Source organism: Phycomyces blakesleeanus (assembly GCF_001638985.1).
Source record: "Phycomyces blakesleeanus NRRL 1555(-) unplaced genomic scaffold PHYBLscaffold_8, whole genome shotgun sequence".
Taxonomy (NCBI): Eukaryota; Fungi; Mucoromycota; class Mucoromycetes; order Mucorales; family Phycomycetaceae; genus Phycomyces; species Phycomyces blakesleeanus.
Window position 1 is genome coordinate 1743806 of NW_017265141.1, and position 27301 is coordinate 1771106.

Sequence of the window (27301 nt, forward strand, 5' to 3'; positions counted from 1 at the left end):
AAGTAAATGCCTTGTGTAGTGTCGTTTAATATCACTCACATCTTTGTGATAATCGCTAGTAAGATATATGAGCTCTTAATTACAATCATGAAAGAAGAAGCACCAGATTCACTCCAATGTATATTTTAGACTCAATGGACATTGTCATAATAATTAAGACTTGAATAAACACAATAGGGAACGTATTAGGATTTGGCAATTGCTTTTTTTCCCAACAGGATAGTACGAAATGGTGTATTAGCTTAGCGGTAAATATTATACATATATCTCACATGTTGGTAAAGCCAATCGTATACATATATTAGATATATAGTTACTAATTACATGCAATTAAAGACTATATATATGTCTTTGGATACATGTGTAGACTGAAAATTAAATGAACAAGAAAGTAAACCCAAATTTCTTAATAAAATCATAGTGTATATATTTGATCGCCTCAGTAGCTTTGACAATTTCTTACTTTAATTAACACAACCCTGGCATTCAAAGAAGTATTAGATTAGTAGAATAGATATATTATACTCCATAATTAACACATAAAGTACACAAAGATCTACTGAGAATATTGCTGTGGAAATATGTCGTACTAAAAGCAGAACATTGATAAAAAGCTCTATACGAATCAGTAATAAATGCACAGTGGGTATAAATGCACTCATTGTCACATTGATGTAAAAGAAGAAGAAGAAAAAATAATGTAGTATGAAAGTTGAGATAGAATTGAAAGGAAGTAAGTGAGCAATAGCACCTGAACAATGCACATTTGTGGTAAGCTTATCCAAATATATATAATTTACCATTGTTACATCAACGGTATCTTGTAAATGCAATTAGGTTATCTGTGCCCCAAACTTACTTATATAGTGTATTATTAAATTAAATATATTTATTATATATTTCAAAAGAAGAAGAAAAACATACACACACACAACACAAATGAAATATTAAAAATAAAGCACTATATACAAGAGTGAAAATATGATATATGTTGCCTATCTCTATAATAGAATAAATAAATATATATGTATATATACATGTTAACAAACAGTGCTTTCAATAAAAAGCGTTTATATAGCTTCAAATTACAGATCCGTTGAAACTTACTCCTATGTGATTTCACTGTTTCTTCTTTTCTCTCCTTCTTCACTATCCATTGTACATTATAAGATATTTAGAGTTTATTATACCAATATATTAATTGGTTCTTAGCACACCTAATTAATTGATCAAGTATATTTGATCCACAAAGAGAAAAAAAGCAAAAATATAGATGTGTAAATTTGATTTGAAGAAACACATATATAGAGTTTGGTAAAAATAATAATATTTATTATGTGAAGTTGGTCATTAAAACCGATCTTTTGAGAGAGAATAAATTAATAGGGATAGATATATATATATATATATATTGGTGCACTGATTTCTTTATACTAAAAGTAAAAGTAACAGTATGGTTTTAATTCTTCTTTTCTGCCTCGGCAGCCTGAGCAGAAAGGGTGTCATTGAGAGAATGACCGTGAACAAGACCAATGGAAATGTAATCGTTGTTCAAGGGGATCTCTGACTCAGGGATATCCATGTTCTTGTAACGGAGACGTTTGGCAAGATGTGCGAAGACATTGTTCTCAGTTCTGATGGTATCGCCACGACCCATGTTTCCTAGATCCCAGTTGTGCTGTGAAGACAAAAGATAAGCACATGTCCTTCCTTTTTTAGACCCTTTCTTTCTGTCTTATTTAACATGTATTACCTCAACTGTGTTCAAGGTAGAGAAATGAGAGTAGTAGGTATCATCCTGAGTACCCTTCAAGTGCTTGGGAACATCGCCAAACAAAATACTCCATACTCTGTTTCTGGCGGAGTATGTGGCAGCCTGAAATACAAGTCAGAATCCTGTCGATTTATATATCCAAATATTAAAAAAAAAACATACCTCGTCAAATGTCAAAAGAATCAGGGTCTTGTCGAGGAGCTTTTTGTTTTTCAAAGTAGAATGGTAAAACTTATCCAACCAGTTACCAGCATAGGTTGCATTGGTGTCATGACCATCGTTAAGCATATCTGGAGTGTAGCTATAATTTTTATTTCATTGTTAGAGCTTATTAAAGAGAGAGAGAGAGAGAGAGAGAGAGAGAGAGATATTTGTTAAGAAAATACTTACAACATCCAGTTGGCAAGGTCGCCAGAAGCAATATCTTTAGCAAGCTCATCGCCTAGATAAAGGATTTTTTTTAGTAAATTGATAAAACAAAGAATTAATAATTCAAAGCTTACTGTGCACAATGTTACGGAGACGCTTCTTGTCCAAACCAATGGAATCGTAAGATACAGCAGGGTTGTGCTTACGGACATAGTGTCCAGAATTGTCACCAGTGAAACCAATCTTAGGAATACCCTCCTGGTACAATCTCCAGGTCAATTGCTTGTTCTCAAGGAGATCAAAGATGGAAGACTGCTCGGCAGGAATGTTGTAGTAGTCATCATCATCAATTCCAAAGTTGGATCCACCAGCAGCGGCAACGTAGTTGGGCTCAGAAGGATGGGTGATAGCTATACAATTAATTAGTATTCAATGTGTTTAGCTTAATTGCGCTTAACAAAATTTACCATTGAAGTTGGTCAACAGGATACCCTCAGACTTGAGCTGAGTGAATTGAGGGAGAGCCTCAATGGTGGAGAAATCTTGATTCTCAAACCAGATCTGGAGGATGTGATCAAAGGCCTTTCCCTTGGGAGCCTTCTTTTGGCTGGAACCAGCGGAGACAAAGGTGGTAGCAATTGAAGCGAGGGTGATGAAGGTAGCAATGGAGACACGCATGATAGTAAAGAGAAAGAGGCCGATGATGAACTTTTTTTGATTTTAATGGATACTGGAGTATTTATACTAATTGGCAGGATGACAACTTGGGCTGTGAATGCTGATCAATTATAGCAAATACAAATTTAGCTGCTAAAGTTGAATATAGGTTCGCCAATATGATAACAGAACCTTATCATGTGTACTTGACAATAAGAAATACATGTCTATCTAGGATCACAAATCACTGATATATGAACCCTATTTCTGTGTTTGACAGAAATCGTCCTTTTGACTACCATATTTCGTTGACAGTAACATGTGTACAACACAATATCGGAAAAATTGATTATTTATGTTGTAAAGTTGCACTCAAATACAATTTATTCCAAATAAAGGATTTTATTTTAAAAAAGGTGCAAATGCAGCAAAATACTTTGCCACCAGTGAAAAAGCTTCTCTTTTAAGATTATAGAGATAATTGTGTGCTACTTGATCTTTATACTGGTAACGTCTCTTCCTCGTTCATAGTCTTCACATCCTCAAATACACTTGTGATTCGTGTGTCGATGTTGGGTGTAAATACAAGGGTTTCCAAAGTAACCAAAAATCCGCTACATTCTTTTTGATACTACAATAGGTTCCCAAGGTTAATGACCGTAAAATATGCCAAGCAAAAAGGTGGACAATGCTAAGATTGTTATTGGGCAAGGTAACTTACAAGACGGAGCATTTCTGTGTACCATCCAAACACCCACCAATAGGTCCAGTGCGTGTTTGGATCTTGTGCTCTGGCTGTACATGTAATGAGTAGTTCTTGCAATGTGTTTGCGAATTTTTGATATATAACCATAAACACCTCCTTTTGCTCTCTTGTCACAGTAGTCAATGAGTTATCGACAATTCGGAGTGTGTCCAATTCTTGCTGGGCTTCCGCCTGTGCCACTGTATAAGAGATCACAGTCAGTACTAATTAGGAATACCACGTTGTGTTTCACATCAATAACTCACTCTCGGTAAGGCCAGTAGATTGTCTCTTTGCTTCATTTTCTGCGTGAAGCTCTTGATAACTTTCGAGCTTCAATCGTACTTGAACAACACGCGAAACTACCTTGTTCAATGTATTCTTCAAGATCTCCCAAGGGTAAGCTCTGAAAGTATAATCGAAATATTATTAGTTATGTACGTACGGTCTTGATATCAAGATGGAAAACAAAAGCCTTACCTTCCTGCATTCTCAAGTTGTTCAGGTTCAAAGGTCCACGATATTACAGAAGTGGGGTCAATGACGCGGTAGTTCAAAAGCTTGTCCAACAATATGCCCAAAAACTACAGTACATAACACGCCAATTAAAGCCAAAATACCCATTGATAACATTTTGTGCAACTATATTATACCTGTGTGTTATTCTTCCAGAAGGAAGATACGATTTGAACCGTGTGAAGGCGTCCTTCTGGTGTAGAGTTTACATAGCGCATGACCTCAAGATAGCTATTATTTTTTTAAGAAAAATATAGATTGTATTAGCCCCATGGGAAAGTACAGAAATATATAGGCTATACAAAACTTACCGCTCGACTACATTAAGAACATGAGAAAAACTCTTGCTACCAACTAGCAAAAGGCACTGTACAAACAGCTGTCGGACAGCACCCAATTGAGCTGTCTCATCCAAACCAAGCTTGGCCTGTTCAGCCTTGAAGTTGTTAAGAATCTCTCGAACTTCCTCAACCGACTTCTTTGCACGAAGACTGTCAATGACAAGTTTTGCCTGAAGATGAAGTGGGTGAGAGGGATCTTTGAATTCAAAGTCTGGCCCAGGAGCTACAGCTGGGAATAAAGGTGCGAACTCTTCTGGGATTGTGGTCTTGATGCGCTCGTAATAACTCAATCTAATCTCTTTCTCCAAGGTCTCACGAATAAAGCAGACCTGAGGATGCATTTGATCGAGGGTCAATGTGTGATCCCTACAAAAAAGTATTAGCGAGAATTATAATATGAGTACAAAAAGAAATACAGGCCGCACTATTAGAAGTGGGTGTAAGTCTATATCGATTACCATGATTTCCAGTCCCACTGGAACCCAAAGTTGCTCAAGTGGTGAGAAAACCAGCACCAAAGACGAGATACACACTCGGCATCCAAGTCTTGCATACGGTTAAACAAAGCCTTTACAATTCTACCTAATGACATTGGGAATGATGACAATTCTGTCCGGCAGAGCTCTGTCAAGATGCAAGAGTAAAATACGAGACGGAAAGGAGGAGTAGGTAGCTTCAGCATTTGAGAAAAGATAGCCTAGATGATACATGTGCACGCTTTAGAATTGCTATCTTTGCGCCTGAGATCAAGATATTATTTTACCTCCAGCAAGAGGTCAGATAAGTTCCAGCCAGTTGTATCCTCTTCCATGACATCCTCTTCTGTTCCATTTTCCTGTGTAGTAATGGCTGTGTTTATAAATCCGGACTCGAAACTGTGGGCGATACCGAGAAGGTATTTTGCACACTCCTTGCGATTGGACTCAAATACTTGGATAGTATCAGCAATCACATCGTTCAAAATGAAATAATCAAGACCATCATGATCTGGAACAGCAGTCAAAGCCTGTATTCTTTTGATTAATTGTCCTGATTCATGGGATTGTGCCTTTACGCCGCAATCACAATACCATCAATTTACCTTGCCACTATCATCCACCAAGACTTTCAATATTCTCTGAGGTCCAAAATACTTGACGTTATCATTGTGCGGTGGGAGCACAAATTGAGGTATATCATGCTAAAGATAAACACAAGAGGGTGAATACAGACGGCTCCAAAGTACAAAAATACTGTTATACCGATATATTTTACCTGGAGCGCCGACTTGAGTTCATCATCGAACCAACGAAATGGCTTGGGAAGAAGAGGAACCTGTACGCAAGCACACGTTTGTATAAGACTATTTTACATTGCCAATACTTTAATTCATTCACTTACATTTCCTCCCTTGGAAAACAAATCCTGGATCAAATACCACAAGTGGACAAGAGGCTTTTTTTTGGGAAATTTAAAGATTAGACAAGTTATTCCCTTTTTTGGTTTTTTCTTCTTCAAATAATAAGATATTCTTACATCCTTCTCCTCAAATCGAGTGTCTCCACTTCTGTAATGTTGTAAAATGCGAAGAGGAGGTACATCACCTCTTGTTTGCATATAAATATCAATCTTAGATATAACCTGAGCTAATCCATCTGATTCACGCTCATTGAGTTCTTTCATACTCTAAAAAAATATTATATATCAGCAGCCATCACACACACAGACATATTTAAATAATTCGTTTTTTTGTTTTGTTTCAGAATATAGACATAATGGTTAATCCTTACCCAGGGCAGTGTAGATAATATGATATAGACAATGCAATCTACACGATCCTATTCGCATATTTACATTAACATTCTTTTTTACATCCAAAAACTATATATATATATATGACCTACTCGAAGTGCTTTTGGTTCATTCAAGACAGCCAAGAGGTTGTTGAGGATGAGAATATATGCAGAAGGCAAAATAACATTGGCATTAACAAGTTCTCCATAGAATCTCAATATTTGCTTCAACTTAAACCAATTCGAACTTTCGATAGTTTCTTTGAAAAGTTGATTGAATGTATACATCAGCTTCCCCACAGATTCATGGTTGGACAAGTTTAGCAAGCCAATAAGAATGCCATAAACTGGTGCTTTTGCAGGAATATCACTTATACTGTTGATATATATATATATACAAACACACACATGTGGGTCAGTATATGTAACCAATCTATCATTTTTTTTTCTTTTTCCCTTTTTTTCGTACCAAGCTTTCAGAGTATCCTGGACAGTCTCTGGATACTTTGAGTAATCATTGTCCAGAATGTTCTTCATTTTGTTCAGATTGACTTGTAATTCCGGCGAGATCTAATTCAAGATCGATGAGTATGGCACAAAGCTGGTGCGGAGGACATACCTTGTCACCGATCTTGATAATAAGACTCTTGAGACGAACTTCGATATCTTCTACTTCATCGTCCTTTGTAGGTGAAGGAGCTCTGTTGTTGTTTCTATATCCTCTTCTGTCATCTAAGAGAAATGACCATTAGATTTCTACATTAGTACGATGTACAACACATCTTGCTTTAATTACCTCCGCCATTGTTGTAACGTCCACCGCCAGATCCTCTGTAACGGTTTCCTAGAGAGTGAAACATTCTTCAATCAGTCTTCATTCTACTGCTCTGAGTTTTCTTGTCAGAGGCTTCACCTTCTTGACGCGGTCTGTAACTTCTTGAATCGTAACTCATGTTCGCTCAGGAAAGGAAAGCGCGTCTTGTTGCATGTATCGGATTAAACCTGTTCGGAGTCACACCAGATACTGTGGCTTGTCGGACTTTTCCTTTCAACTTCTTGCTGCAAAAGAAGGGGAGGCGGAGGAGATGAAGAGCATAGGCCATTGAACTTTATCTTTTATTTTTTTATTTTCTCTTTACATTAACATTAAAATTATGCCATCAAAGGGAGAAAAAAAAGGCCCAGTAGCCAGGAGGCAGACTCGTAAACAGACACAATCTGAAAATAATCTGCTTGATGCTTCTAAAGAGCCAACAGTTCATTCCACGTCAGAAGCTACTCGACCAAAAGATGACTCTCAAGCATCATTAGACAAACGTAAACCCGCCGAGGCGAAATCTCGAAAGACTATCCATGGTTTGTTACCAATGTAATATTAGATGCATATCTTTTACACAACAAAAAAAACGCGCTATTTTCCAAAGAGAAAGCAAAGGGATCCAAGGACCCTTACCCGACCAGCAAAGAAAAACAACCGAGAGCGGCCAGGTCTTCCCGGGGAGCTGATATAGGTACTCGATCACCACCTACCAGTAAACCTTCTGAAACTTTCAAGACAACAAACAAGGCAGCAAACAAGGCAACAAACAAGCTTACAACCAAGAATATTGACATTAGTTCCGAGGCTCCTCTTGAAAAAGAAATCAAGGAAAATCAGTATAAAGGCGTGCTTGGAAGAAACAAAGAATCTTTGAAAATACCTAATGGAAAGGTTTCAAAACCTGAAGTATTAAAGGCAAGGGATGGAGAGAAACCACGTAGTGTTACAAAGACTACTTCATTGCCGAAACCTATGGCAAGAGCGTCAACAAGCCAACTGAATGATATCTTCTTCAACTCATCACGCGGACAAGTCAAAGTCTACCGCAAAAATAAATTAGCTGGGTCATTCTTGAAGTTACCTAGTGATGACACTCGTAGTGAAGAGCAAAAGAAGGCACATGCTGATAAAATCAAGGAACAAGAGATGAGTATGAGAAGAATTATGGACTTTAAAGAATCATTGGAGAAGTCTGAGGTAGAGACAGCATGTCCTGAGGGAGGTAAGTCTTGCAGCAAAACATATACATAAGTTTACTGTATTTTATTCGAATTTCTCTTACGACTATCTGGTTTATTTCCATACAATAATAGCCAAGCAATGTCCGTACTGTGGTGACATACTCGAACCCCCCTTTACTCCAATTCTTGAAGATGCCTTTAAAGATATGGAAGACAAAAATAAGGCGTTTGAAGAAAGTCAATTAATGATGGACAGTTCTGCAAGAATAATGCACTATGGGAATCAAAAACGGGAAGTCTCTAATATGGAGCAGTTCGAATTCTGTCAGATGCACAAGACAGAACTGAAGATTAAGCCAGAAGGTGTTAAGAGAGGATATCCTCTTGAGATCGACTTTGATGCTCTTCCAGAGCGTATCAAATCTCTCCAGGCAGAGCTCGAGCGTGTCATATCCCAAGATACGCCCAGTATTTACAGGGATGCGGCTCTCCAAGCGTATAAAGATCTTGGTCAAGTAAAGGCAAGAGGCACTATGGCTGTTATGGCTAGATTTGAATACACCTTGGTAAGTTAATTGATGGATAAAAAAATGATATCAAGTAATTTTATTAATTTATATTTTGTAGCCTGGTTATTATGGGTCCAAGGGTGCAGCCATAATGCAGAAAGTCTTGGACACAATGTTTGTAAAGACAAACATCCTCACACATGAAACAGCAGCCCCTCAGTTACCTATGGAATATTTACAACAAGTGCTTGTGCCTGAGACGGCTTACAGACTTATTCGCGAAGATCTCGCCAAACAAGGGCTAGAATCGCAAGATGCTAAGCAAGTTATGAAAGAAAGCAGCGAATTTGGCAGTGTTGTTCACCGAGATCCTGATGTGATGGAGCATTATTAATAATTTATCATTGTACACCACCGAATTTGTTCAATTTCTCGTAAATATATATAAATATATATTCCATGGTATTAATCTATGAATAATGCAGTATTTACAACTCTAATTGCCCTTATTTTGTTTTGGCCATTAAATATGTTATATAACTTTTCAAAAAAAGAAAAGTAAGGAAACGAAAAACGCGTATGGTACAGAATATTGATTTTCTTTGTTTGTTTTATTTTCGATAATACGTAAGCTACCAGCTATAGTTAATGGTGCTCAACGTTCTTGTGGTGCTCTATTAATTAAAAATTTAAAAATATTTTTACAAAGATTAGTATGATGAAACAAATATTATATAATAAAAACTTACTCAAGTGGAAGTGGTAGTCGATGGAGTAACCAATGACAAAGATACCAAAGAGAGCATGGAACATGGGGGTCATGGAGGCATTGTCACCATCAATGTAACGAGCCTTGTAGTGTCCCCAGGGACCGGAAGGCTTGGCAGCCTGAGCAGCACCCTTGGGCAATTTCTATTTATTATGTTAATGGAGGTTTGTCATTTTGACATCTGTAGTATATTATATTATATTATATTATGTAATATTATAATATTTACTTATTTATATTATTTATTTTACCTTGTAGAAATCAACCAACTGGGTAATCTGACCGTCCTTGGCAGATCCACTGACCTTAGTGGCAGCAGCCAAGTTGGGAGGAACGAGAGACTTGGTGGTGTAAGCACGACGGATGACAGATGCGGCGTTCATGTTGGTTGAGTCTTGTTAAAGAAGTGCCTGGCAAAAAACAGTAGACCCAAAAAAAAATTATTTTTTTTTGTTACCGCCATCGTTTGTAGGGGAGCCCGGAGTTATATGTTTTCAAGCTGGCAGAGTGGAGTGGATTTGTTTGTCTTTACGCCGGTCACGCTTTTCTTTGGTGATGCGACTCCCAACTACAAACGGGCCTTTATTTTATTTTATTTTTCTTTTGTTCTTTCAATAAGGTTTTATCAATATGGTTTTTATATCAAAATCACTTTTCCCCTCATATTGTTAATCTATGTGAATATGTGCATATACGCGCATGTGTGTGTATGTGAGTTTGTAGTAATTATTATAGATTGCAAAGATATGTGCTTGTATTGTTATTCTTTAAATTGGAAAACATAAAAGTTACATATGCTAATTTCCTTTATTTGAGGTGTCCATACTAAACCTAAAAAAATCGTATCCACTATTTACATAACCTTGGCAATGCTATGCACCATTTCCTATAAAATCCAAATAAGTATTTTTAAACCACACACATTTTTGCTGTTATTTTTCTTGTAAAAAAAACAAGACCCCCTCACCTCCTTTGAAATCAAATGGCATGTCTTCTCAACCAAGTTAAGAAGCGAGTTGATGTCACTTGACCAGTCATTCAATGTCTGGTTGGCATCTTTCTTGACTTGGAAGGATACAATTCCAGCCATACGATCAATTCTAGCATATATAGTCTTCGAAACTACCAACTTTGACAGAGATTCTTCGGCATCCTTATTTTTTTTTGTACAATCCCATTAGATCCAATTACTGCGTTCACCCTTATTATTCCAAAAAACAATACCTTTTCGTTGAGATCCAACAATTGGCCCAGACGCTTAGTAGAGACACGGGTGTAATACTTTGCAATCACTCTGATGTTGTGTTCAATCACTCTGTGGTGAAGTTCTTTCCATCTTTTCTGACCATCTTCTGCAGACTTTTTGAAAACAGAAGTCTTTCCAAGCAATTCCCCATACTTGTCTTCGATCATGGGCCATCGCATCAACTCGTCTGTAACGAACAGCTTGACAAGCTCACTAATCCAGCAAATTAAAATATTACGATATGTTGTTTAACTTTAATGGCTATATCCTCAATAACCGTACCTGTAAATTGGCAAATCAGCAGTCTTGGGGTCCTGGTATATGCGATGCAAAAGATCAGATTGCTCATTGTCATAAGGAGACAAAATGATAAAGAGGATAGCTTGTTGAAGAGCCTAAAAAAGTGTGAATGGAATGCACCAAGTAACTCCGTGTTTTGGGATATTACCTCTTTCCACTTATTGTCGTCGAGTTTGATAGACTCGGAGTCATAGATTTGTTTGTAGAACTTGTGCACATTCAAGTGTTGACCCTCATGTAATGCATGTTGGATCATCAAATCATAATAACGAAGCTTAAGATCCTGTTTATGTGTATATTACTGTATCAATAAACAAGTCCCTTTCTCTCTCTATTGTTTAAACTAGTAACTTGCCTCATTCTCCTTTTCCAAGAAGAACTTTGTGTTAATCTTCTTTGAGATAATTTGTGTTCGGACATAGTCATGCTTTGCTAAACACAAGCGCATCTGCTCCAAAATAAAGTCGACTTTCTCACGCTTATCCATGGATCCAAAGGTCTCCACCTATTCTCACTTATCAGTTTTCTCTTCATCTATCTACTATATTCACTACTCCTTGCCTTGTAGGCATAGTGTTCTTAATTATTACCTGGAGCTCCTGGAGGATATCCGCAGCTTCGGTTGTCTTACCCTCGTCCTCACGTATTTTTGACAGCATACGTGTGACGCGTGCCCGCTCAACTTCAACGTAGATCTTTAAGCAAATGATTGAGTTCAATAGACCATCAAAATATATTGATTCCCTATTACCTTTCCATCAGTAACAGTGCGGAGAGTATCAATCAACTCGAGCTTGGCTTCTTTGTTGGGTGTAGTGTCAAGATAAGACATTGCTTCTTGTACCATCTTGGTGGTAGCCTAAGATTTAAAAAGCATTCAAATAAAAGTGATTACATGTAAGCATGAATTGCTAATAAATAGGAAAAAGAAGAAATCTCCTGATTGAATGGACAATCGTCAAATTCCGAAAGTTGATCTTACCGCCTTGAGCTGGCCATGTTTCTTGGAAAGCAAGATGATCTGCTCGTTCAATGCCTTCCAATCGCCGGCCTGGTGGCAAAGCTTGACGGCTTGAACGAGTAGACGGCCAGTTGATGCTTGATCTGCAGCCTAAGAAAATTATTTGCGTAAGTTCTTTTCCATCAATCCAGGAACAAGAATAGAAAGAGAAGGAAGGAGTATATAAAATAGAGGAGTTGGGGACACTTACATTGCGCGCTTGCTTCTCAAGCAAAAGAATCTTTTCGAGGGCCACACTAAGTTTTCCTTGCTAAAGAAACAATATTTAAAACGAGTAAGTAGATCAGTCAGTATAATCAAAGAACGCGCGTCTTGGGTCCATTACCTTGACGAGGGCTTCAGTTTCAGGGATGAGTACATCAACCTGAGGACTATAGTCCTTTTCCATCTTTTCTAATTTTCCATCGGCCATGTTTCGTTTATTGTATAGAGAGTTAAAGGACAAAGATATGTTCGATTCTTTCCATGACGTGGGCTTCAGGGTCAGCTATTTTCACCTTTGCGGTGGAGTGACGTAGACTGAACTTCTCATGCCAAACCAGTTAATGCAACACCAAGATTGTCTAATATAATATTCCTAACTCAAAAATTAAAAATGTGCTTTTTTTATGGTGCATAAGTACATATACAAGTGTATTTGCTACTTGCAAACGTAGAGAAGCGATTAATATCTTTGTTGCTGCTTAGAGCCTTCATGATGTATTAGAGAATGACTAAGTACCTTTAGTTAGGTGTTTTATCGTGTCTCGACATTTAAAGTCCGGGTTAAAGGGGTAAAAATGTACTCATACTGAGATACGTTTCAACACCATATGGATGCTGTCAGAAAACTAGCATTTCTTTCTTAAAGAAAAGATGCATATAAAATTGTTTTTCTTTACATATCTTTACCTTTGCTAAAATGGTCAAGCAACAAGTTAAAATTTATGCCCTAATTGGGATTTCCTTCTTCATTCTATCTTTATATATATATTGTTAAATAAATTGTTGAAACTTTTGATTTCTAGATGGCCCTTATTCTCTAATCTATTTGTCGAGGACTCATTTTAGAAGTCTAAAGTTATAAAGAGTGCAAATTGATACCCAGTAAAGACAAGAATTCTAAATGTAATTTTAGTTTTTGTAATTAGGATGTATTGATGAAGGTGGATGAAGCTCATTGTAAAAGTAAAGAATGAACATTTTTTTTACGCGAATTCTTATAGTAAGCAACTTAAGAAGTATATGTATGTTTAAATGTATAAAAAAAAGATCTGATCCTGATGATGCTTAACTTTGGACTTATTGTTTCAATCATCTTTTTCGTCAAAACGTGTCAAATAGCCTTCGTTTTTTTCCTTATGTTACCTAATAAAACCTTCTTATTGGTTCATATCTCCACTTTCTTATATTTCTTCTTACCTTTATTGAATATTATATTTATGGTAGCATTGCGATTGACATGGTATTAGAGACAACATAGACTTATATATCCTTTTCTCATAAAGAGCTTTGTTTTCATTTCGAATAGCAATTTCAGGGTTCTTTTAAAAAAGCCCGGTAATATATAAATTAAGAAGATGTAAAATTGTACTTCACAATATATTGGTTTTTTTTAGACAAGCTTTGTCCATCAGACTCAAGACATTGTTTTAATTGACTTTTCTGCCCGAGTTTTTAAAATAAATATGAATGGTTCTTAGCATATCAGCTCTGATATGCCTAGCAGATTATAAAGACTACTCAAATTGCTGAGGTAACTCACAAAGATGCTTCTTTTTGCAAGAAGAAATGTATGGATATTATTACGAGTAACTTAAGGTATTTAACTGGCTTGATACTTGGTAATAATAAATGTATAGTATTCAAATGTATACATGTATTAAAGAAAAGACTTTTAACACGAAGAAAGAAGGTGTATTGTTTTTATTGGTTTTATTTTCAGCTACGTTAATTACAGATTTGGGTTCGTAGGTTCCTGCAGGATGGCAAGCATACTTTTATGAGAAAAACATCTTTACTCCACTAGTTTCTGCTTCTTCAGCAGTAATGTCGATGGGAAGATTGTTTGAATTATGAATAATATATCCGACGCCATAGACTTTATCTATCTCCGTCAAAGATCATTTATATTTAAAAGTGTTAACTATGATAGTTGTCTTCGAACCAAAAGACATCAACTCCAGGAACTGAGGATCATTTCAGTGTCTCAGAAATTGTTTCGTTAAATTATGCGTTGTTGCTGACATGTTTGGTGAGAGTATGTATACGGTTAAAAGCGCATGTTTCAAGAAACAGTAAATCTATCTCATACAAAGAAAAAATATAAAAAAAAAAACAAGATATTAACAGCCGTTGAGTCGGCTAATTTTTTTATTGTCTAGCAGGAAATATAGTCTTTTCTTTTATGAAATCGATTAATTAGTTATTATGAGATGAGTATATAAGAAAAAAAAAGATATTTAATAGCAGACCACATCTCACATCTTATGTGCCTAGTAATATAGAAGTGTGGTTACCCTTTAGATCGCTGGTTAATCACACAATTGGGTGTCATGAGTTATACTATATATTTGAAATAAATATTAAGATTCAAGCTTTCTCTTTTTACAGACGCTTTAGTGATAGAAAAACATTATCCAACAATCAAATATTAAGTAATAGCATATTACTCTCAGAATTTATTTATAATTGAGTATCAAGATAGATGATTATGCTACAATCTCTTTCTCATCTACCAATTTTTCTTTCAAGAAAATGTGTTAAAATCTGCCTGCACTTAATTAAATAAAAGAGTACACAATATAAAGGAAATCAAGAGAGAAAAAAGTTCATCATTATCGAGCTAGATTGTGTATAAATCTCTACTTTCACTACAGAAATATATAGGTATGTATACACCTTTATCACTGACTAAATAAATGAGAGGGCGGTAGACCAAACATATTTCACAATCCGTCAATCAGCCACAACACTGTGACGCAAAGCACTTGTTGCGCCTGTTGCAGCTCTTTCCTGTTAAAGTGGTAAAAAAAAAAGGCGACTCTGCTTAATTAATATTTCATTTAATTTACCTTTTTTTTATATTTATTTATCCTTCCTCTTTTCATCCCAACAGTGCACCGACACAAACAAATAAATCATGGCAGAGAACATTGCCAAGGCTAATCAATACCAATACGCAGCAAATTCCAGTTTGGTGCTGCAAGCAGATCGCAAAGGTTTGCCACGTAGAGATCAGGAGCCGACAGGTGAACCAGAAACACTATGGGGACGTATAGATCCAAAAGGATTCGGTGCACGCGTTGAAAGAGAGACACCAAAGGATATTGAAGAAAAGAAAAAGAAAGCCGCCGAGCGAGCTGAAGAATCCGCAGAGAAGAAACGGCGGAAGAAAGAAGAAAACGCCATCAGTAAAGCTTATGGATACTCTTCCGTATTATCGGCTACCGAGGATTGGGAGGGTCTTAACTACAAGCCACGCACAAAAGAAACACGCGAGGCTTATGAGCACATCTTGTCATTTGTTTATGAGCATCTCGGCGATCAAGCACGCGATGTCATTCGCAGTGCAGCAGATGATGTTCTCGAAACTTTGAAAACAGACACCCTCAAGGATTTTGACAAAAAGCGTGAAATCGAATCAGTGATCGGTCCGATCCAATCAGAACGTTTTGCACAGCTTGTCAACCTCTCAAAGAAAATCACAGACTACAGCGCAGAGGGAGATGCAATGGATGTCGATGAGAATGGTGAAAAACTCGGTGAAATTGATGATGAACTTGGTGTAGCAGTTGTATTTGACGATGAAGATGATGAGGAAGAAGAAGATGATCAATACGAAGTCAAGGAAGATGATGAAGAAGAAGAAGACACATCAATGGCTGCTACTCTTTCTTCAGGAAGAGAGATCGTGGAAGAGGAAGAGGAAGAAGAGGACGCAGAAGATGGTTTCAAGACTGTTTTACCCGGTGCTGAAAGTGGACGTAAAAAGAAGCGCGGAACAGCAAAACAGCTCACCGATCACGTCTCACCTCACGACATTGACGCTTTCTGGCTTCAGCGTCAAGTAGCCACATATTATACCGATCCATACACAGCCCAAGATAAAACTACAAAGGCCTTTGATATCCTTGGATCTGAAGAAATCAATATTCGTGATTGTGAAAACGAATTGATGGGATTGTTTGATTATGATAAGTTTGATCTTGTTAGAATTCTCATCAAAAACCGTGATTTGATTTACTGGTGTACCCGACTTGCCAGACTTGATGGCCCTGAGAAGGCAGCCCTGGAAAGAGAGCTCGAAAACAAGGGCCTTTCATGGATCTTACGCGAATTGAGTGGTGACCGACAACGTCGCGGTGAAGCTCTTGTGAGAAAGGGTGTTGTTGAGAACGCAATGGAGATTGACGGAGAAGCAAAGGAGAGCCGCAGCAGAACCCAGGTCCCTACTACTACAACATTGACCCCAGGAACTACTGTTGCTCCTCGCCAGATGCTCGATTTAGAAGCCCTCGCATTTGAACAAGGAGCACATTTGATGTCCAACAAGAAAGTGAAACTTCCCGATGGTTCTTTCAAGCGCTCCAAGAAGGGTTATGAAGAAATTCATGTACCTGCACCTAAGCCCCAATCTTTTGGTGCTGACGAAAAATTGGTACCAATCAAATCTATGCCAAGCTGGACTCATGATGCTTTTGCCGGTGCAGAGAATCTTAACCGTGTTCAGAGTCGCCTGTATCCCACTGCATTTGGCAGCGATGAAAATGTTCTTCTTTGTGCCCCAACTGGTGCCGGTAAAACCAACGTTGCCATGTTGACTATTCTACATGAGATTGGCAAAAACCGTGACCCCGAAACCGGCTTGATTGATTTGGACTCATTCAAGATTGTTTATATTGCCCCTATGAAGGCTCTGGTAGCAGAAATGGTTGGCAATTTCTCCAAACGTCTGAGACCCTATGGAGTACAGGTAGCTGAATTGACTGGTGATCGCCAACTTACAAAGCAGCAGATTGCCGAAACACAAATTATTGTTACCACACCCGAGAAGTGGGATGTAATTACTCGTAAAGCAACCGATCGCAGCTACACCACTCTTGTGAGACTTATTATTATTGATGAAATTCACTTGCTTCACGATGACCGTGGACCAGTACTTGAAAGTATCGTGTCGCGTACCATCCGTAATATGGAACAGACTCAAGAGCTTGTTCGCCTCGTTGGTCTGTCGGCAACCCTTCCCAATTATGCAGATGTTGCAGCATTCTTGCGTGTAGACGCCAAGAGTGGTCTCTTTTTCTTTGACAGCACATTCCGTCCTTGCCCGTTGAAGCAGCAGTTTATTGGTGTAACCGAAAAGAAGGCAATTAAGAGATTCCAGGTCATGAACGAAGTCTGTTATGAAAAGGTTATTGAGCAAATTGAACAACGTGAAGAAAACCAGGTGCTTGTGTTTGTACATTCGCGTAAGGAGACCGCAAAGACCGCAAAGACACTTCGTGACCTTGCGCTTGAAAAAGATACTATCGGTCGCTTCCTCAAACAAGATTCTGCAAGTCGTGAAATTCTTCAATCTGAGGCTGCAACTGTCAAGGATGCCAATCTTCAGGATCTGTTACCCTATGGTTTTGCTATCCATCATGCTGGTATGACTCGCGCTGACCGTACTTTGGTTGAAGAACTCTTTGCCGATGGCCACATCAAGGTTCTTTGTTCCACTGCAACTCTTGCTTGGGGTGTCAACTTGCCAGCTCACGCTGTTATCATCAAGGGTACACAGATATACTCACCTGAAAAGGGTCGCTGGGTCGAATTATCACCTCAGGATGTATTGCAGATGCTAGGTCGTGCAGGTCGTCCGCAGTTCGATACCTACGGTGAAGGTATCATCATTACAGCACACGCAGAACTTCAGTACTATCTCTCACTTCTCAACACACAATTACCTATCGAGTCTCAGTTTATCTCTCGACTTGCTGACAACCTCAACGCAGAGATTGTTTTGGGCACTATTCGTAACCGAGATGAGGCTGTGCAATGGCTTGGATACACTTACCTCTACGTCCGTATGCTGAGAAACCCAAGTCTCTACAACGTATCCGCAGATGATCTCAGTGATGATCCTTACCTGGAACAAAAGCGGGTCGATTTGATCCATTCTGCTGCTGCTGTTCTCGATAAGTGTAACCTGATTAAATACGACAAGAAGTCTGGCCGTTTCCAGGTTACCGAGTTGGGTCGCATTGCTTCTCACTTTTATGTTACCCACCACTCTATGGCCACTTACAATCAGCACTTGAAGCCCATGATGAGCCACATTGAACTCTTTAGAGTCTTTGCTCTTTCTGACGAGTTTAAATACATTCCTGTGCGTGAGGAGGAGAAGCTCGAACTCTCGAAATTGCTCGAGCGTGTACCTATTCCTGTCAAGGAAAGTCTGGAAGAACCCACAGCAAAGATCAACGTCCTGTTGCAGTCCTACATTTCTCAGCTGAAATTAGATGGTTTCGCCTTGGTGTCTGATATGGTATATGTTACTCAGAGTGCAGGCCGTATTTTACGTGCCATTTTTGAGATCTGCTTGAAGCGCGGCTGGGCACAGCTTACCAAAAAAGCCCTTGATCTCTGTAAGATGGTTGAGAAGCGTTCTTGGTTGTCTATGTCACCTCTGCGCCAGTTCAAGGCTATGCCTTCCGATTTGATTAAGCGGTTGGAGCGAAAGGAGTTCCCCTGGGAGCGTTACTTTGATCTCAACCCCCAGGAGCTTGGTGAGCTTGTTGGTCAACCCAAGGCCGGACGTCAGCTCCATAAGTTTATCCATCAATTCCCTCGACTTGATATCCAAGCCCATGTCCAACCCGTCACCCGTTCTCTGCTCAAGATGGAATTGACCATCACTCCTGATTTCCAGTGGGATGAAAAGGTTCATGGTACTGCTGAAGCTTTCTGGATCCTAGTAGAGGATGTCGATGGCGAAACCATTCTTCATCACGATTACTTTATTCTCAAGCAGCGTTATGCAACAGAAGATCATTTGGTATCCTTCACTGTACCACTTTACGAGCCTCTGCCTCCCAATTACTTTGTTACTGTTGTGGCTGATCGCTGGTTGCATGCTGAGACCAAGCTCCCTGTCTCATTCAAGCATCTGATCCTTCCTGAGAAGTACGCGCCTCACACCGAACTTCACGATCTCCAGCCTTTACCAGTTTCTGCCCTTCGTAACCCAGCTTATGAAAATGTGTATTCTCGCTGGATTAAGCAATTTAACCCTATCCAGACCCAAGCATTTAATGCACTTTATACCACTGATGACAACGCCTTTATTGGTGCTCCCACAGGTAGTGGCAAGACTGTTTGTGCAGAGTTTGCAATCCTCCGTATGTGGAATCAGCAGAGTAAAGGACGCTGTGTGTATGTAGCTCCCTTCCAGGAGATTGTTGATCAGCGTGTTGTCGACTGGCAGGAGAAGTTTGGCAAATTGGATGGTGGAAAGGAAATTGTGGCTCTGACCGGCGAGACCAGTGCCGATCTCAAGTTGCTTGAACGTGGTGATATTATTGCATGCACACCCACACAATGGGATATTGTGTCACGCCGTTGGAAACAGAGAAAGAATGTGCAGAATGTCAACTTATTTATTGCAGATGAGTTGCATTTGATTGGAGGAGACATTGGTCCTACTTATGAGGTTATTGTGTCCCGTATGCGTTACATTGCTTCGCAGACCCAGAAGACTATCCGTATTGTTGCCTTGAGTACATCGTTGGCTAACGCAAAGGACCTCGGAGAGTGGATCGGTGCTCCTTCCCAGGCTATCTTTAACTTCCATCCTTCTGTACGCCCTGTACCTCTTGAAATTCATATTCAAAGCTATAATATCCCTCACTTCGCCTCTTTGATGATGGCCATGGCCAAACCTACTTATTTGGCCATCACTACCCATTCTGCAGAAAAACCTGTGATTGTATTTGTACCTTCTCGCAAGCAGTGCCGACTGACAGCTGTGGATATCATCACTTACTGTATTGGGGATGACACACCCGATCGTTTCTTACACTGCAAAATTGAAGAAATCAAACCTTTCTTAGATCGTGTCCAAGATAAGAATTTGGCAGAAACTCTTGAGCATGGTATTGGTTTCTACCATGAGGCGCTTTCCAAACAAGATAAGTTGATTGTCGAACAGCTCTACACAAACAAAGCTATTCAGGTGGTTGTGGCCTCACGTGATACCTGCTGGGGATTGCCATTAAACTCTCACATGGTAATTGTGATGGGAACACAGTATTTCGAGGGCAAGGATCATCGTTATGCAGATTACCCTATTACCGATGTTTTGCAAATGATGGGTCGTGCATGCAGACCTCGTGAAGATGACACTGGAAAGTGTGTGTTGATGTGCCAGGCCAACAAGAAGGAGTTTTACAAGAAGTTCTTATACGAGGCTCTTCCTGTTGAATCTCACCTTGATCAGTTTATTCATGACCATTTCAACGCCGAGATTGTGACCAAGACTATCGAAAATAAGCAGGATGCTGTGGATTACCTCACATGGACATTCTTGTACCGTCGTATGGCACACAATCCCAACTACTATGGGCTTCAGGGTACCAGCCATCGTCATTTGTCCGACCATCTTTCCGAGCTTGTTGAGAATACCTTGAACGAACTCCAGGAGACCAAGTGTATTACTGTTGAAGACGAAATGGATGTGAGCCCACTCAACCTGGGTATGATTGCGGCATATTACAACATTAACTACGGTACCATCGATATGTTCAGTGTCAGTTTGAAGAGTGCTACCAAGCTCAAGGGGTTGCTCGAGATTGTTTCTGCTGCTACAGAATTTGAGGGTATTCCTATTCGTCACCACGAAGATGCTGTATTGAAACGTCTCTACGAACGTTTGCCTGTCAAGCTTACCAGCCCAGATTTCAATGCTCCTCGCTTCAAGACCAACATTCTGTTGCAAGCTCACTTTTCTCGTATGCAGCTACCTCCGGATCTCCAGTCAGACCAGGCCATGGTTCTCGGTCGTATTATTCCCCTATTGCAGGCCTGTGTGGATGTGATTTCATCCAACGGCTGGTTGTCTCCTGCACTTGCTTCTATGGAGCTGTCTCAGATGAGTGTTCAGGCTATGTGGGATCGCGACTCTCCTCTCAAGCAGGTGCCTTACTTTACCAACGAGGTTATCAAGAGATGCGAAGCCAACCAAGTCGAATCTGTGTTTGATATTATGGAGCTTGAGGATGATGTTCGGAATGACGTTCTCCGTATGGACCCCAGCAAGTTGCGCGAGGTCGCACGGTTTGTTAATCGTTACCCTAACATTGAACTTGGTTTCGACGTTGGAGATGCGGATTCGATTTCTTCTGGAAATGTGGTTAATGTCAAGGTTCAGTTGGAACGTGAATCCGAAGATAATGAAGAGATTGGTCCTGTGGTAGCACCATTCTTCCCTCAGAAGAAGGACGAGGGTTGGTGGATTGTCATTGGTGACCCTGAACAGAAAGTGCTGTTGGCCATTAAGCGCGTCACTCTTCAACAAAAGCTGACAGTCAAGTTGGACTTTATTGCTCCTAAGGCTGGCCATCACAATCTTAAGGTTTATTTGATGTCAGACAGTTATAATGGCTGTGATCAAGAGCTTGATATGGAGTTGGATGTAGCGGAAGGAGAAGACAGTGACGAAGAAATGAGTGAAGAAGAGTCGGATGCCGAGTAGAGGTTATTATTTTATTTGCTCCCCTTTTTTTTAAAACAATAAAATAAATAAAAAAATAAATACATAATTTATATATATATATATACACATACACTTAAACACGAACACAAGAATAATATATAGATACAAGATAAATATAATAAAAATATACTTCTTTATGAGTCAAATACTATAATTTATCTATATTCCATGTGTATGTATTAGTCTTTGATTACTATTATTTTGGATCGTTTATGGCTCAATTATGTTATAATACAATATGTGTATATATATACATATTGATTTCAATACAGCTCATGGAATTCGAGCCTGTATATAAATAATATATATAATCCAAAGGATTGTTTAAAAAAGGCATTTTTTTTCAATTAGTTAATTGGGCAGTGATATCACTTTGGTATATATTGAGTTTAAGAACTCCAATATTTCTTTTTTTTTTCATATTAAGATTGTCCGCTTGAGTTTTGGCAGAATCCTAAGAAGCTGACCGTGCGAAACTCATATTTTTTCTTTATTATTTATTATTTATTATTATCGTTAGGTTGTTTTATGCTCGCAAAGCAATACTTGAATGTAATTGCCTGCACCCATTACATTAAGCATATTCTGAAAATGGGTTAGCCATACATATAGAAAACCGAATTCTTATATATGTATATAAAAACCTGCACATGAACCCCGGGGTATTCCGATTATCAATTGACGGATATGACAGGTGGCTTATCTCATTGTTCTTGCTTTTGTACCTCATTTTACGATGAAAATAGAACCTTATCGACTTTGTGTCATATATAATTATCTAAGGTACACACGCACACAAATGTGCACGCATATAGCACAAATGAATCATGGGCTATCTAAAAAAGGGTGTCTTGAGTGGATGTTGGGCTATTCAAATAGGTTTTTTCAAGATAATATAGATTACCGTAAATTATTATTATTATTTATTTGTTTTTGAAAGCCAACTATACAAATATTCATGATACATGGTAAATAAGAGGCGGAGTGGGTTTGAGGTTTTCCAAGATAGGTCGCACGGTTAATTATGCTTTTTATTTTATTTTCTTTATTATCATTATTTTAGTAGAGGTGCCCAGAGTGTAGAGAGTGTAGAGAGTGATAGTAGATGTATTATTGTTGGTATTCTTATTATTGAAGACAGTGATTAAATGCTGTGATAAAGTAAAGATACTTCTTGGAAAAGCAGTTTACCCATTCTGTGGAGGTTCAAAAATACCTCTTCTTTGGTCTCTGTTCTAAGAAATTGTGCTTATTTGGCTCACGTGAGCAACTGCTACAGATTTGCTTTATTGGTCGATGACCAGTACAGGAGATAAGCTAATTCGTGCCGGTCTTTTTTAAAGATACACGTATATATTTATAGTTAATTTACTTTTTTATACAGTACCTGTATATAGACATCGACATATACATATACATGGACATATCTATAGATTTGGACATATGCGATTCAATGCAATTCACCGAAAAGGAAATGTAGAAATTTTATATATAGATATATAATGAAGAGCTGTTCAGTAGACTGCAGCATTCCACAAGTATTGGTCCTTCTCTTGACCTTGAGTATAAAAAGCAGCAGCCAAGAAAAATAGAGGGGTGGGTAGATAGGAGTGAAGGATGTGAGTACTTTTTTTTTTCATATTGAAGCTCCATGGCGGACTTGATTTTATTTTATTTTGTTGTTGTTCAGTAAAAGGGAAAGTATCGAAAAAAATATTAGAAAAAAAATCTATAAACGAATCAGATCCATTGCCAATTTTTTTCTTCTTCTTCTTTCTTTTCCTTCTTCTTTACTTCACTTTTATACTTCTTGTTATAATCCAATCCAAAGACGAAAGAGCTTAACTTCTGATGATAAACGAAAAGCTCAATCGACTAGAGGAGGGCTCCAAACGTCCGTCCTACACAAATGAAAAGACAGATAGCTACTCTGGCCCCATCGACCCTTCTTTTACGTCAGGAAGGGATGACAGTGTTGTAGAATTTGAACCCTTGAAACGTGGCCTAGATGCTAGACACATCCAGATGATTTCTCTTGGAGGTGCTATTGGGTAAATATTAACTATAGCATATCTTTGTTTTTTTTAAAAAAAAATCTAAGCCTACCTGAGCCATCAAGTTAACAATTTCTACAGTACAGGTTTATTCTTGAATTCTGGACAAAACATTGCAGCGGTAATACGATCACTTCACTTTACGCAATACAATACAATACAACACAGCACAGCACAGCACAGCACAGCACAGCACAGCACACATAAATTTTTTGTATCTCTTTCTAAATGCTTATATATATATACATATATTCTTTTATAGGCTGGACCTGCTGGGGCCCTTATTGCTTATTGTGTAGTCGGATTCATGGTAAACAAATATATCATCGAATGAAGCATTTTTTTTGTTACTAAACTCTGGCTGGCTGCTGTAGGTTTTTTGTATCATGACATGTCTAGGAGAAATGGCCACATTCTTACCAGGTATATATATATATATATATATAAATCAAATCAGAAAAAAAAACAGAATGAATGGTATACTAATTTAAAGCAGTATCTGGATCCTTTAATCATTACGCTAGCCGATTTGTGGATCCGGCACTGGGATTTGCACTGGGATGGAACTATTGGTAAATATCAATATATATTTTATATATGTATAAAAGCTGTATTCTAATAGCTTTATTTGTAGGTTTTCGGTAAGCTTAATTAGATTTTTACTTATGAAACGATGGTGACTTACTCCAATCCTTTGGATCTTCTGCTTCTCTTGTTTCTTATATACATTAGTGGGTAAGTAATAAAAAAAAATGGCGAATTAAATAAAATAATATCATAAGAACTAAACATACTTTGTAATCCCATTTAATTTCATTAGGGTGTAACAATTGCTACTGGTATGTAAATATATATATATATATATATGTGTGTGTGTGTGTGTGTGTTTATAATATTCTCTTACTTATTCTTGTGCCTTTTCTACAGAGCTTTCTGCATCCGCCACAATTATTAACTGGTGGAAACCAATTATGCCTGATGCTGCCTGGTCAGTTATCTTTCTTGTAATGATTGTTGCTATTAACCTGGTCGGTGTAAGGTAAAATATCTATAGACAAACAAACAAACAAACAAAAAATTAAATTATGTCACTAATGGAATTCATATATTACACAGAGTTTATGGCGAACTTGAATATTGGTTTGCCTTGTTAAAGATCTTGATTGTATTTGTGTTTGTTATCATTGGTAAGATATTTTGCTTGGCCTCAAATTATGCTTTCTGTACTCATATAATTTTTCTTTGTGTACGTGTGTAGCTATATGTGTGACATCTGGCGGTCTCGGTGATAAAGTCATTGGCTTCTCGTATGTAATCCCTTTTAAAAGCTATCTATTACAAGACATTCAACCGAACCACAACATTCAATCAAACTCAATTCAATTCAATATAAAGGTACTGGAAGGATCCTGGAGCCTTTGTCGATGGTGGAGTCGGAACCATTTCCGTCCTGTTGTCGGCTGGTTTCTCTTTCCTCGGAACTGAAATCGGTAAATTACCTTTTTATTTTTTTTATTACTTTTATTTATAACTTGCATCTCACATCATATTACAGTTGGTGTCACTGCTGCTGAGGCTAAGAATCCTTCAAAGACTGTCCCAAAAGCTATTCGCAACACTTTCTGGCGTATCATTTTCTTCTACATCGTCACTATCTTCCTTCTTGGTCTCTGTATTCCCAACAACGATCCCAACCTTATTAACGATGCCGACGACCCCGCCACTGCTTCATTTACTCTGGTTTTTATTCTCGGTGGTATTGATGCAGGTGCTCATGTTATTAACGCCATTGTCCTGTCAAGTGTGCTCTCTGCTGCAAACTCTTCTCTATACACCTGTGCTCGTACACTCATGGCTCTTGCCCGTGACGGCCATGCACCTTTGTTCCTTGCTCGCACGAACAGATATGGCGCTCCCCATTATGCTGTCTTTATATCTTCTATCATTGGATTTGCATGTGTCTTTGCATCAATCTACAGTGCCTCGGCCGCATTTCTCTGGTTCTTGAGTATCACTGCTGTTACTGGTTTCATCGGCTGGTGCGGTATCTCCTTTGTACAGCTCCGTTTCAGAATGGCTTATGTCAAGCAAGGCCGTGATATTGCAGACCTTCCTTACCGTTGCTGGTTATATCCTTTCTCTCCAATCTTCTCGGGCGTTCTCTGTCTCTTAATTATCCTAGGCCAAGGTAATTACTACACAAAAAGAGAAAAGCAAAAAAGAAGAAGAAGAAATGGCCTCAACTTATATACATTCTTGCCATTCAATAGGCTACACTGCATTCACGCCCAAGTTTGATGGCACTCAGTTTGTCATTAATTACATCGGAATCCTTCCTGTCATTTTCTGTTATGTAATTTACAAGTTTATCCGAAAAACCAAAGTTGTACCTTTGGATGAAGTTGGTAAGTGGGCATGACATTTTATCAAAGGATTATTTGGTTTCTTTTGACTAAACTCATTTTTCTGTCAACAGATTTTGACACTGGACGCGTTGATCGCACAGAGGAAGATGACGAAGAAGAACAAAAAGAAGGTGCCAAACCCTGGTACCTAAAAATCATGCATTTCTTTGCATAAAGGGCATATATGTATATGTAGTTTCTCTATGCATTTCATTTTATTACTTCTATATTAGCTATCAATATTTCCACATTCATCAAAACCACGAGAGTGTATTTTTTATTTTTTTTTATTTTCCATCATAATTTATTCCTTATTGTATTGCCAGAGAAAATATGGCTTATATCACTTCAATATATATATGTTGTATACATCATTTCTGTAATTAACACGGCTCTATCTTTTGGGGGTTTTATTGGTGATTTATGAGATTTGGTCTTTGTGAGGTATTTTGCGAGATGTACAGTCAATTGAACTAGAGGATTAAGATTGGATGAATAAAAGCAGTGTAAATCTGTAGAAATAAAAGATAGTGTTTCTTACGTGAGACTAAGACAACCCCAGTTTTTTTTGCACAAAAGGAAAATAATGTTCAGGCAGTGGGATTAAGTTTTGAGATAAAATCTTTGTTAACGTTCAGACGACTTGCCTTGTAATTATCTAAATATTTCAAGATTAATAAGCCGTTTACAATACATCATTTTACAAAGTACAGCAAAAACTATTATTTATATATATATAAGATACTTTGGCGTCCTCATAATATGAAATTAATGTTTTTTGAATGGTGTTGTTCATAATAAAGAGTCATCATTTGTGAAGAATAGGTGGTAATCGAAAAAGAGGTAAACATTTATTTTAGCTAATAATATTCGTTTGCGAATAATTGGTACGGACAGACTAAAAGTTCAAAATTAATTCAAGTACATATTAGGTAAAATTGCGCTTATAATACCATGCCTTCCATTAAGTGAAAATCTTTTATTGTAAGTTTTTCTAGGCCTTGCAGCCTACAGCACATCGTTTCCATAAAAAAATGCTCTTCTTCTCAATCCTAGTGACAATGCAAGAAGACTAGCCAATAAGAG

At 38.1% G+C, this 27301-nt stretch overlaps 7 protein-coding genes across 7 annotated transcripts; 3 read left to right on the plus strand and 4 right to left on the minus strand.

The window, feature by feature from the left end:
• Positions 1–1459: 1459 nt before the first annotated feature.
• PHYBLDRAFT_167494 (hypothetical protein) lies at positions 1460–2821 on the minus strand (the record flags this gene model as incomplete). Its single annotated transcript, XM_018435651.1, has 6 exons — positions 1460–1678; positions 1754–1876; positions 1937–2075; positions 2165–2216; positions 2278–2553; positions 2611–2821. The coding sequence occupies 6 exons, from the start codon at positions 2819–2821 to the stop codon at positions 1460–1462; spliced, it is 1020 nt and encodes a 339-aa protein (XP_018293216.1).
• A 336-nt stretch (positions 2822–3157) lies between these two features.
• On the minus strand, positions 3158–7127 carry PHYBLDRAFT_181102 (hypothetical protein; the record flags this gene model as incomplete). The annotated part of the gene is made up of 18 exons (XM_018438418.1): positions 3158–3431; positions 3522–3745; positions 3812–3951; positions 4026–4129; positions 4199–4292; positions 4373–4768; positions 4861–5099; positions 5166–5408; positions 5484–5582; positions 5657–5716; positions 5783–5836; positions 5918–6067; positions 6172–6219; positions 6286–6550; positions 6644–6744; positions 6794–6906; positions 6971–7018; positions 7088–7127. 18 exons carry the CDS (start codon positions 7125–7127, stop codon positions 3300–3302), a joined length of 2550 nt encoding a protein of 849 aa, XP_018293217.1. The 3' UTR covers positions 3158–3299.
• A 1370-nt stretch (positions 7128–8497) lies between these two features.
• Positions 8498–9182, plus strand: PHYBLDRAFT_158615 (hypothetical protein). The gene is made up of 2 exons (XM_018433822.1): positions 8498–8741; positions 8803–9182. Exons 1-2 carry the CDS (start codon positions 8505–8507, stop codon positions 9076–9078), a joined length of 513 nt encoding a protein of 170 aa, XP_018293218.1. The 5' UTR covers positions 8498–8504; the 3' UTR covers positions 9079–9182.
• A 147-nt stretch (positions 9183–9329) lies between these two features.
• Positions 9330–9836, minus strand: ATP17 (ATP synthase F0 subcomplex subunit F ATP17; the record flags this gene model as incomplete). Its single annotated transcript, XM_018441868.1, has 3 exons — positions 9330–9358; positions 9434–9596; positions 9705–9836. 3 exons carry the CDS (start codon positions 9834–9836, stop codon positions 9330–9332), a joined length of 324 nt encoding a protein of 107 aa, XP_018293219.1.
• A 345-nt stretch (positions 9837–10181) lies between these two features.
• On the minus strand, positions 10182–12451 carry PHYBLDRAFT_78971 (hypothetical protein). Its single transcript, XM_018443406.1, has 11 exons — positions 12346–12451; positions 12211–12270; positions 11982–12110; positions 11751–11858; positions 11590–11694; positions 11355–11504; positions 11148–11282; positions 10982–11094; positions 10678–10912; positions 10421–10606; positions 10182–10339 (listed from the first exon to the last, which is right to left on the minus strand). Exons 1-11 carry the CDS (start codon positions 12430–12432, stop codon positions 10307–10309), a joined length of 1341 nt encoding a protein of 446 aa, XP_018293220.1. The 5' UTR covers positions 12433–12451; the 3' UTR covers positions 10182–10306.
• A 4364-nt stretch (positions 12452–16815) lies between these two features.
• Positions 16816–21899, plus strand: PHYBLDRAFT_133151 (hypothetical protein; the record flags this gene model as incomplete). The annotated part of the gene is made up of 1 exon (XM_018429551.1): positions 16816–21899. One exon carries the CDS (start codon positions 16816–16818, stop codon positions 21733–21735), a length of 4920 nt encoding a protein of 1639 aa, XP_018293221.1. The 3' UTR covers positions 21736–21899.
• A 1684-nt stretch (positions 21900–23583) lies between these two features.
• PHYBLDRAFT_181106 (hypothetical protein) lies at positions 23584–26588 on the plus strand. The gene is made up of 14 exons (XM_018438419.1): positions 23584–23807; positions 23892–23931; positions 24073–24120; positions 24185–24233; positions 24304–24382; positions 24445–24451; positions 24631–24649; positions 24738–24849; positions 24927–24997; positions 25069–25117; positions 25206–25300; positions 25366–25998; positions 26081–26215; positions 26287–26588. Exons 1-14 carry the CDS (start codon positions 23608–23610, stop codon positions 26388–26390), a joined length of 1641 nt encoding a protein of 546 aa, XP_018293222.1. The 5' UTR covers positions 23584–23607; the 3' UTR covers positions 26391–26588.
• The last annotated feature ends 713 nt before the right edge of the window (positions 26589–27301 follow it).